Source organism: Alosa alosa, chromosome 6 (assembly GCF_017589495.1).
Source record: "Alosa alosa isolate M-15738 ecotype Scorff River chromosome 6, AALO_Geno_1.1, whole genome shotgun sequence".
Taxonomy (NCBI): domain Eukaryota; kingdom Metazoa; phylum Chordata; class Actinopteri; order Clupeiformes; family Clupeidae; genus Alosa; species Alosa alosa.
This window is the reverse complement of record NC_063194.1, coordinates 18,800,777-18,812,498: the sequence shown is the minus strand read 5'-3', so window position 1 is coordinate 18,812,498 and position 11,722 is coordinate 18,800,777. Positions and strand designations below refer to the sequence as shown.

General features: G+C 41.3%; 2 protein-coding genes across 2 annotated transcripts; one reads left to right on the top strand and one right to left on the bottom strand.

The window, feature by feature from the left end:
- Nucleotides 1-514: 514 nt before the first annotated feature.
- On the bottom strand, nucleotides 515-9,269 carry LOC125296394 (cytochrome b-c1 complex subunit 2, mitochondrial; the record flags this gene model as incomplete). Its single annotated transcript, XM_048246290.1, is given in 14 exon segments — nucleotides 515-1,405; nucleotides 2,233-2,386; nucleotides 3,409-3,485; nucleotides 4,124-4,204; nucleotides 4,350-4,549; nucleotides 6,145-6,240; nucleotides 6,347-6,404; nucleotides 6,611-6,708; nucleotides 6,848-6,972; nucleotides 7,223-7,279; nucleotides 7,390-7,454; nucleotides 7,543-7,692; nucleotides 7,857-7,961; nucleotides 9,190-9,269. Coding segments are annotated over 14 exon segments (1,383 nt in total). The 3' UTR covers nucleotides 515-1,321.
- A 1,363-nt stretch (nucleotides 9,270-10,632) lies between these two features.
- Nucleotides 10,633-11,722, top strand: LOC125295690 (NHP2-like protein 1; the record flags this gene model as incomplete). Its single annotated transcript, XM_048245060.1, has 3 exons — nucleotides 10,633-10,886; nucleotides 11,311-11,431; nucleotides 11,547-11,722. Coding segments are annotated over exons 1-3 (300 nt in total), but the record flags the coding sequence as incomplete, so codon positions are not given.

Here is an 11,722-nt window from a genome sequence, read left to right as displayed (position 1 = left end):
TGAAATTATACCTTACATACCTTTATGTTCGGTCATGTAGCCTACGTGTCTTCATCTTCCTTTCTTCTTTTCCGCGGAGAAGTTCTGCTTGCATACGGCTATCCCGTTATTTTGCGCTTTGCCACTAGGGTCACAGAAACCAACTGTAGCATAACTTTTTTCTTGTTTACAAATCGTATACTTTTTTTCTTTCACAAAACAGATTAATTAAGAGAGGATACTTAATTAACCATCAGGGCCACCCTGTCCCCCTCATCACACAAAAAGCACAACTTCTTAAAAGTGTGCAGTCATTTGGGATTACTTTGATCAAAAAACAATCTGGTTTATCCTGATCCTATCTGAAGGATTGATTCGAAGTGGATTTCAGGAAAAACATTAACGTTGGTCAAATAATATATTAGTCATGTATAGCCTAAGCACTTTTGTTAACTGTTACAGTAGTAAATATTATTTATTTGTTGTGGATTCTGTGCAGGGGTCTGACTGTTTATAAGAAACTGACAAAGGAAGGGTATGTTTATGTTTTATTGTGCTTTTTTCTCACTTGGAATAGATAACACAACTAAAACAACACAATGGATTATTCTAACTGTACCTTGCATGACCACTTGGCTAAATTGTGATATGAAGTCTAATTTAGTGGCATTGATAATCCAGATTATGTAATACTGAAAAGTTTGTACCTGGATCAGGGTGATCCAATTCAAAATAGTTTTGAAAAACCAGCATAACAGTCAGATGGCTAAACTGCTAGATAGTAAAACGTTGGATTTCCAAATACCACATGGACATGCTTGGAAGTACTTTACATCCCTATATCTGTAAGCAGCCTATAGTTACACATGAACTTCATACTATTTCTAAAGGATCACATCGTTCATAATTTCTCCAAAGGAGCAGAATTAAATTCAGATGCATTTTCATGAAATCACATAACAGCTACACAACCGTGACATTTCCTTAAAATGTGCTATTGTCATCACTCTACATTGCCCTTCCCAGAGATCTGAGTTATTGTATGTTTCCATTTAACAGCATTATATTACAGACAACATATTCTGGGAGAATTGATTTCATAAACCATTTAATGAATTTACATCAAATATACAGTGAAATAGACGTGTCCCTTTATTTGGTGCTTGTGCACACTGAAACTGATGAACAAAAACTAGGAGTAGCTGGTGACAAACATTGTCAAATGCAGTTGGTAGTCGTTATGTTTTTTAGGACCATTTCTCTTGCATTTCTTTCTGCAGCAAGGCAACAACTGCCTTTGTTTAATAATTAAATACAGGTGACCCCCCTCCTCTTCTCCCCCTCACAACTCGTCCACAAATGGTGTGTTCACCAGATGTCCACTGCTGACCATTGTTTTCTTGCCGGACACAAACTTCTTTGCAGCCTGCAGGAATAAGTACAATAAAACCAGTAACTAAACATTGTTCAATCAAAACACATGGGGCATATTTGTTTCACTGAATATTTCATCTACACAATCAATGTGTTTTAAGTGGAAAGTGAGTGATAATAGAAATTTCACAAATAACGTTAAAAGTCACATTATTTTACCCGTTTTCCCACAATTTGATGTAGTTTCTTGAGGTCTTACTAAAACACCTGTGTCAAACTTTGGTCAAAATACCAAAAGGAAGAAGCATCACCACAAAGTTATCAACCCTGTCTGAAGAACTCTGTTCATAGCACCTTGTTTGTGTGTCTGTTCCTTTACAAATACAAGCATATTGCACGATAGCTTTGCTTTGACATGTTTGCAGGATGAAAAGCTAACTTTCGCTCTTTCATTCTTCAGGTGTTAGTGGAGACTTGGTCCAGATCGACAAAATGTAGGTGGTTTTATTTAGTGGTTTAGCAGGTGGAGCAGCGATAACGTCACTGACTACGAATCGATTGACTGGGTCTGTGTCGCTTCCTCTGTGTCGCTTCGGACAAAAGCATCTGCTAAATATCAGTCAATGTTAACTTCAACTTTATTCAACAAGCTTCCCTTCTTGACATCATGAAGGCCAAGAAGTTCTGAATGGCTCATTCTCATCTCACTGAACCAGGTTTCCAGACCTAGGCAGCCCATAAATGAACAATTCTGTTTTATTTATCAAGAGTCAGGCTCTGACTTGATTGGGGCATAACTTCCAGTCCACAACCAAAGTTGGCATGGTAAAACCAATTAATCCTGTCTATGATAAATGTGTGTATGGTGGGAACACTCACGTTTGTAACATCACTGGAGGTTACAGTGTCGATAGCCTGGAGCACTGCCTCAGGTTTGCTATAGGCTCCACTGCTAAATACCTGTGCTGCCACTTCCTCCAGGAGGCCTTCTGTGGTCTCTAAGGACATGAGGTACTCTGCCTTCACCTGGTTCCTGTAGGAGAGAAAAAACAAAAACAAATCTGAGGCTCTGCTGTGGGAGAACACATTCTTAAAAGGCACCCTTTAGTTTAGTTTTTTTTACCATATCATTTCCAAAATCATTTTGATGGCTCATAACATGACAAATGCCACTTCTGCCATTGTCTTAGTGGCCCTCTATAGGCGATTACAGACCTAGCAACAAACACTGCCGCCCCTCCTCCGAAATTAAAATGGAGTTATGTTCATACTTTGTAGCAAAAGATTTAGTTTGTTTATTATTGCAAGAGCAAATCTTCTTTAGTGCCGCTTTAAGGAGGATGTTGGTACTTTTTGTTGCAGATGTGTTTAAAGGACAATTCCGGCGCAAAATGAACCTACAGTGTAGGGGTTAATATCACATGTGTACCAAGTTCGTCCGTTCTCTGGGATATGTTTTCATGCTAATCGAACGTGACCAGTTTTACCACAAACCGCTAATTGGCGTTTAACGCTAGTCTTCGGGGCACACGCAAAGTAAAAAGAAATCGCTATTTCTATACCACTAACAAGGCTCAAAATAGCACCACACTTCCACGGTAACATAATGAGGGGCCCTACATGTAAACCGAAGCATTGAGAAGTTTGTAAGTGTACAGACAGTTTATCGAAAAGATTGTTTAGAAACAGTACCGTTCACAGTATACAAGCGGGCGCCATCTTGGGAAAACAGTCACGTGACAGTTCAGCTAGCGTTGCTCCCATAGACTGTCTATGGTTACTCCAGTCCAGCGTCGTGCAACGTGAGCTGAATTGTCACATATTTTGAGCCTTGTTAGTGGTATAGAAATAGCGATTTCTTTTTACTTTGCGTGTGCTAGTTGCGCCACAGCTGGGGCGCATATAAACCATTCTCAAAGTTAGATATCGCTTGCCTTCTCTGAAGATCTCAACTTGAGTATGTCAACTAGCATTCTGTGTTGACATGAGGCCTGATGTTCTCACCACACAAATGTACAGTCATGTTTATGTGGGTGAGCTCAGCTGTGGTCTTACTTTGCCCTGGCCAGGTCCTCTGCGGAAAGTCCTCCATCCGCAATAGCAGCCACCTGAGCCAAAGCAGCTATGATCACCTGAAGGGGCCACATAAGGGAGATATGTGAGGACATGGCTATGTTCTCCAATCTGTAAAGTTCCTCTGGATGAATAAGTGGGAAAAACACATAGTGCCCTTTTTTGTGCACGAGCAAGTGTCTTTACTAGTTTCTGATCTTTACTGAGTTTTCTAACCTAGTGTCCATATCAGAATCAGAATTAGAATCAGTTTTATTGTCCAGGTTTGCATAAACAAATGAGGAATTTGACTCCGGTTAATCTTAGCTCTCAAAGTACAACACTCACTTAACATATAAGAATAAAAAATAAAAGACATAAAAAGAATAAAAGACTAAAAACAGAACAGTCAAAGAAAACTGAACAGAAACCAAATATGGTTTCATATAATAACAGTCCCCCCTAGAGCAGGGACTTACTTCACCCTGTTAAAGTTCCTGAAAGTGATCATACTGTGGCAGTTCCGCCGGTGGGCACACGCATAAAGATGGGAGAACCCCCCAGTTCCTGCAGTGGAATAGCCCCTCTAGAGTTGCTCCACCCTTGGGCTAAGCCAGCTGATGTCAGTCTTTCAAGTACTGACTGCCTACTGTCTATATCTGGATGAGCATACTGACCACATGTAATAGCTTCTGCACAGTTACTGAGCAGTACTCACATCTCCAGCAGCATCATATTGTGAGATAGTGTAAACCCCAAAGAGTCCGGAGTCTGAGTATGTGGCACTGAAGGCTGTGGCCTACAAGAGAGATCATCCATCATCACTACCACAACATCATCTTTCTAAATGTTATTTCCTATCTCAAAAAATAAACGATATGTGTAGATGTTTAATCATTGGTAAATAAAAATCATAGCAGCTGAATGCCTACACATCTACTTACATCAAATGGTTGTGTGGTGGCCTTGGCGATGCCCTGGCAGAGTTTGCTGCAGATGTTGGCTCCTCTCTTGACATGAGGGCCAGCTCCCAAAGCCCTCTGCAGCACACTGAAGGCGTTAGCCTCCACAGAGCCAGTCACTGCTGACTCACTGGCCACTAGAGCATGCACCAGCCCATCAGCACTCTGCAGCCGCATCTCACCTGCCAGGGAAGAGTCGCCAGTCAGCTTACACATCCATATCCACCATATTCATCTTAGGGTTTACATCAACTGGCAATATGCCGGCTTTTAGCCATGGCACGGATAGTTGTCTGGCAGATGAAAATATCAAAATATGCGGATGGGAATAAGCCAAATAAACTAAATCGATATCGATATAATAAATATACTAAAATATGCTTTATATGTTTTGTAACCTACAAAATATTTCGCTCTTACCTACTGGACAAAAGTATTGGGACACCTGGCCCTTACACCTACAGGAACATTTATGATGTTCCATTCCTCATCTTTAGGCACTAGAAAACTACAACAGCTTTCAAACTCCTAGGAAGGTTTTGGAGTATGTTTTGCGGAATTGATTCATTCATTGAGTTCATCCCAAAGGTGTTTAATGGGGTTGAAGTCAGGTCTGTGTGGGCCCATGAAGTTCTTTCCCACTCAACTCAGCCAACCATGTCTTTATGGATCTTGTATGGTGCACCCTATGACAGTACCATGCTTGAATACAATGGGATCTTCTTTCACAAATGTTTGTTATCGCAGACTACACAACTACTGGTAGGTGCTTAATTTCTTGTGGTAATGGGTCTGAATGAAACACATGAATTAGTTTTATCCATATGGTGTATAAAATGTGTTGCCAAGACAACTTATGCAAAAGTATATATTGCACCACAATCACTCTATAGCAACAGCCCTGTTCTGGCCCAGCCCTGGCTCAACTCTGCATATTAGCGTGAAATTGGGGCTCTTGGATTCTAATCCAAGAGTCAAAATACCTGTAAAAATGTGTGTCTTAAAAAGAGCACTCTAAGCCTCATGAGTGAGACTACAGTAATAATGGCATCAATTCTGGCCAAAGGCTGTTGAAACTTGAGCTCAACAGCAGGGCTGCACAATTATTGCAATATAAACCAACACAATTACCCAATTGCAAAATCTACAAATAATCATGCACAATCACAATCATGCTCATGTTAATTTTGTCACATTTCTGACTTTTATATTAATTTCATCATCACTGACTATACCGCTTCTGGTTAGTGGGTGAGCATAGTGTGTGAGGGGCACAGCAATTCTGATTGGTGAGCTTCACAGTTGGTCATGGGTGCTGTGCTTCTTGTGCACCGGGTGCACTCACCAATCAGGGGTGGCACAAATCAAAGAGAAATTTGGAATAGTATTGAGCTGAATCAATTAATTGACATTCAAAAATCATATCTCAAATCGCAATTGCAATATCTGTCAGAAAAAAAAACAATTAGATATTTTCCCCAAACCGTGCTGCCCTTCTCAACAGCCAATCGAATTACAGCCCTCACTTCCCTGTTCCTGAATCAATGAGTTAAAATCATTGGAATAGTCACTTTGATTGTTTTCCATTTACAGATCCTGGATTGTGCACAAACAATGTATTTTTAATTGGACACACTGGCCAGAGAGCCAGAGGAATGTCAGGAAAGTTTCACTTTGTGATGTTGTAATAGGATTATCAAGGATGGCACCTTGAAGCTGCAGCAAGTGAAATAAACAGCACTCCTTGCATTTGTTCAGGTGTTCCCAATTCTCCTACCTCCACGGTACACAGCTTTGGCCCCAGGTACTCCAGCTCCAGGATGGACGTTCAGGTACTGCTCTCCCATCTGCTTCAGCACGGAATGCTTTACACCTGTGTAAAAAAAGCACATTAACAATAATCAAGCCAGGGAACAACAGTGACATGGCTAACCTACTACCTACAAGTACAACATGTCACAAACTCAACTGTTACTCACCAAGTCCAACAACGGTCATTCTTGCACTGGTGTAATTATTCTCCACAAAAGACTGCAGCTAATTAGAAAATTAACACAAATATTTAAGTTAAAATACATTTAGAAATGGGCACTAGAACTTCAGATCAGAGACTGTAACATTATTCTGACGATATCAGTGTGTCTGTACTGTGTTCTGAAAAACCCAGTGTCTAATATTTACCAGTACTGTATGTAGTGCAGTGCAAACCTGCTCTCAACTTTTTGGTGAAACATGTCCTTTACCTGGTCAGACCTGATTTTGCCCACATTGAAGTCTGGGCAATACAACGAGTTGGAAAGGCCATTTTTGTATGCAGCTTCATGCAACTTCTCCACAACACCTACAACATATTGAACAAGACATGATGTCTTATAAGTGTTTAGGGGGGAAGATGTTGAGATTCTGAGCATGTATGAACTCCAACATCAAGGGGGGAAAAGTACAACCATGTCACTGGTTTGAACTGTTGACAGACTTACCGATTTGTGGACACTCCTTAGCCATGGCTATGTCAACCTTGATTCTTGGGATGAGGTCTGACAATTCCCATGGTCTAAACTCAGGGGCAGTGATCACGTTGATCAAGTACTCCATGACTGTGTCACTGTCAGAAATATCAGGGCAACAGATGAGAGAAAATGGTCACAATTTTGTTTTGCAAACAATTATAATGCTGGTACATTATTACCTTGTGCACTCACTGATTTAAGTGGATGTTTTTCACAAAAAAACATGGCAACGATTACTACGCATTATCAAAACATCTTTCCAGGAATGCTTTAAAACACAGCCTGTGAAATTTGTTCCCTACTATTTACATACACCAGGAAATAGAAAAGAATTGACAGACTTACAAGTCATCTCTCAGACATTCTGCAGAGTAAGCCATGTGTTCCCTGGATGATGTCACACTGTGAGATATAAATAATAAATAGAGTTGTCTTAAGAATGGGACTAGCTCAAAAGTCAGCAGAGGCCCTGTGGCAAAAGGTCATATGAGTATAGTTGATAGCAAACTGACCTGAGAGAGCCTCCCACGGCCTCTATACTCCGACAGATCTTTAACGCAGATGCGCCTTTTGTGGTCTGTAAACCACGAACAACCGTCAATCAGTGCTTCTGTATGTAATCAGTGCATTGGAATATGGCATCATATGCTATGCTGTGATCTTACCAGGTTTCCTGCTAATCGCAGCACATGTGTAAGCCCAACAATGTCTGGTGTCTCATAGCGGCTGCCAGCATTCACAAACACACCGATTTTGGAAATGGCAGAATAGTTTTCTAAGGAAGCAATCAGCAGGCCACTGGGCAGTTTGGATACCTTAGGAAACAGAATGCAAAGACAACCATGGAATTTTGCTCAGCACAGTCTGAAATAGTTCCATGCCAAACCATATTCAATAGGAAAGCCAATGGAACCATCGTAGTTATAGGTCTAAGTAAAGCCTTAAATTGGAAAAGGAATTCAGGTGTGCAGGAGCCAACCTGGATATCCTGTGGCTGGAAGACTGGCTTGACAGGGGCATTGCGGCGGTCCACAGGTAAAGGTTCGGCCAGCGAGCTCCTTCTGGCAGCTGCATAACATCGTCTCTGTGAGGATGGAGGAACAAAAAGCTAACTTCAAAAATCCAGAGGGAATCCTTAAACTCCAAAGGAGGTCTCAGGGGTGGGTGAATACAGTACTCAAGCTTTAGGCACAGGGACAAAACTAAGTGAAACGGGACACCAGATAGAGTGGCTATCTATAGCTTCAGTAGTGTGAATTCATACGACCTGGGATAGTGACCCGAACGGGTCGGCATACGACCTAACATGACCCAATACAGTACCTTGTGTTGACTGTCAGGGAGAGAGAGGAAATGGCAGGGGGAGAGAATTAAACACAGACATAAGGATAAGAAATGCACGTTCTTTTACCTCTCTAAACTGGTAACTCCCTGGTCATTCTATAGCCTAACCCAAATCTGAAACCCTTTCCAGCGGTCAAGCTAAACCGACGGCACAGCAGGGAATAAAAATCACATGCCCGTATGTCAAAGCATCCCTTCATGAGGGTAACGTTACATAACATCTGAACAGTAACGAACACTGATCTATGTCTCGGTGAGATTACAGGTTAACTTTACAAGTACCAAGATGACGTTAACCTGGGTCTTCAGAGTGGTAGAGAAAAGTCGACTCTGGAAGTCCGGTGCTTGCATCAACTAGGCTAACGTGAGTGCTGCCAAAACAGCGCTTAACTAACAGCATTAGCCAGAGGACGTCTTTTCTGTTCGGCTTTCTACGGTTACCTTGTGGTTGTATCTCTCAAGACCTACACCGATAGATCGACTCTCAGAGAGAAGTGGGAGATTATAGTGAAGTTTATTTGTATGATGAAAGATCTATCTCCATATCAATACAATGACCTTCAGTAGGCTACCACTAAAACGTTAGCTGGCTATGCTAACGTTGTTGCTTGCTATGTCTATGAACACCTCAATCAAACTTTGCTAGCATGTTTGCTAAATGTCAACATCATATCAGGACTTTGGGAGTAAGCAAGCCCTATTTCACAAAATGTAAGCTCACAGCAGAACTGAAAATAGATGTAAAACTTTAGTCATACAGCCATACCTGAAACACGTTATTGCAAAATCTAATCTGACTGTAAGTGGGAGGCCTTGCGTTAACAACCGATTCACTTTTGTTAGCTAGCTAGAAGCTACTATATCAGCGTCTTAATATTTTAGAGATTGACAGTTGACCAAAAGCTATCATATACACAAAAAGAACAGAGAGATTTAAATGAAATATTATCAAGAGTAGGAAAACTTACAGAGAGATGATTCAGAGGTCGAACTCCTTTCATGACTGTTTCTCGATGGGGGAAAAAGGCAGATATGGCTGACTTGGCGTCTTCATCAACTAGATGTACCCAGAGTACTACCCAGACATTTTTCCACGGTAGTAAAAGCATTATCCAACCCTCACTGGCCTAGAGCCAAAAAGATGGTCATGTAAAGTTACCTCAGAAAAAATCTTGCCTGTTTTTCTGAGAAAGAAATGTGTGTGGGTGTGTGTGTGCTGCGTACATATGTCTACTGTGTGAGTATGTGTCATATATTATGTGTAAATGTGTGTGTGTGTGTGTGTATCTGTTTGTGCACATGTGTGCACATGAAATGGGTTAACATGACCCCTGGAGGCAAACATACGGAAAAAAATGGTCTAGGCCCTACAGTTCTCAAGATATTCACAGAGAACACAGTGTCTGCCCTACCCTCCTTTCGGGGGGTCCAGTCCAGCGGGAGGGTTGCAGATCAAAACGAAAAATGACGGTTCCATGCTATCCATGTGGGGGTACATGCCCACCAAGTTTTGTGTACCCCGGTCTTTCAGTGTCCCGGGAATCCTTGTTGGTGTACGTCACTAAATGTACACATAAATTATTTTATTGTAAGGCCCCCCATGACCGAAAGTACACAAAACTTGGCATGCATTCGGAGGGTGTCATAATGACCCTACACTTTTAATTTCGTGCAGTTTTGACCTTGTCAGCCAGAGATATTGTGATGAAAACACCTAATTTTTTGCTTTTTAATTTTTAACTAGGTGGCGCTATACATGAAATAAGTGGTAATGGGATGGGTTGACATGCCCCCTTAAGACCAACATACAAAAAAAAGGTGGACCTCCTAGGCCCTACGGTTCTCGAGATATTCACAGAAAACTGTCTCCGGCCACCTAGAGGCCAGTTGGTGTATAGTAACATAAATTAATTTATTGTGTGGCCCCCCACGAACGGAATTCCAAAAAACTTGGCGTGCATACAGAGGGTGTCATAATGATCCTACACTTCCAATTTCGTGCAGTTTTGACTATGTTAGGTCACAGATACCTTCAATTACAACACCTCATTTTTACTTTTTTGTGTTCAACTAGGTGGCGCTATACATGAAATGAGTGGTTATGGAATGGGTTGACATGGCCCCTTGAGATCAACATACAAAAAAAATGGTCCTCCTAAACCCTACGGTTTTCGAGATATTCACAGAAAACTGTGTCTGCCCTACCCTCCTTTCAGGGTGTGCAATTCAGTGGGGGGGCTACAGATCAAAACGAAAAACGATGGTTCCATGCTATCCATGTGGGGTTACATGTCCACCAAAAAAAAAAAAAATCTGACTAAACCTATATGACCGCCGCTTCGCTGCGCGGCGGTCATAAATATCAATAATAAAGAAGGACTTTTCATTTGACATGTTAATCAATTGGCGCAGGATTATGACACACCGTGTTCGGACACGCCCCTCAACTGACGATTCTGAATCGTTCTGAACCATACCCGGGAACTGCAGTGTGCGTGTGTGCTCTCAACAGCAGGAAAGTGGCATTTCCCTCCTTATATTATTATTATTTTTTTTTTTTTTTTACAAATCAACGTTAAGAACAAATTCTGTCCTCCGTGAAGCACACGCCGAGAGGACTGCATAAGACTTATACATTTTACCTACTACGAAGTTAGTGAATATGGTAAGTCATGCACCATTTGCTAAGTTAACGGCTAGCCAGCTAAAGATGCTTATTGCTGATGTTTGCTGTTTGATGTTGTGAAAGTGTGTACCAAACACGACAAGCTCTTGTTCGTTTATCAATAAACGAAGTAAAATAGAAATAGTTGCCTATCGTTGATAACTCCGTGAATTAGCTAGGTAGCTCGGGCATGCTAGCCTTCAGTTACAGGCTAGCACTGTTGCTGTGACCTGTGGCTGCAAGTAACCCACATGCTGTCAGCACTTTTGTGTACAATTTGATGGTTATGAGTTTATTTTACAGGATTACTATATATATATATATATATATATTATATAACGAATGCAGTACTGTTTATTATTCACTACTAGCTGTATTATAAGTACAGATCGAGTCACTGACATGCTTTTCGTTAACATTACAGACTGAACCAGAGGTGAATCCAAAAGCCTATCCGCTTGCTGACGCAACGCTGAGTAAAACAATACTGGATCTTGTACAGCAAGCTTCCAATTATAAGCAACTGCGGAAGGGGGCTAATGAAGGTAACCTTTTGTTAATGTTTTTACAGCGTAGAGGCATATATACAACACAGCTTTGGTTGTAACACTGTAACCGCAATCTCCAAGTTAGCCTAATCTTTATACATTGTCCACACAGCCACCAAAACCTTGAACCGAGGTATTTCGGAGTTCATTGTGATGGCTGCAGATGCGGAACCACTGGAGATAATTCTTCACCTGCCACTTTTGTGTGAGGATAAGAACGTCCCGTATGTATTCGTGCGCTCAAAACAGGCTCTGGGACGAGCCTGCGGAGTCTCCCGACCAGTCATC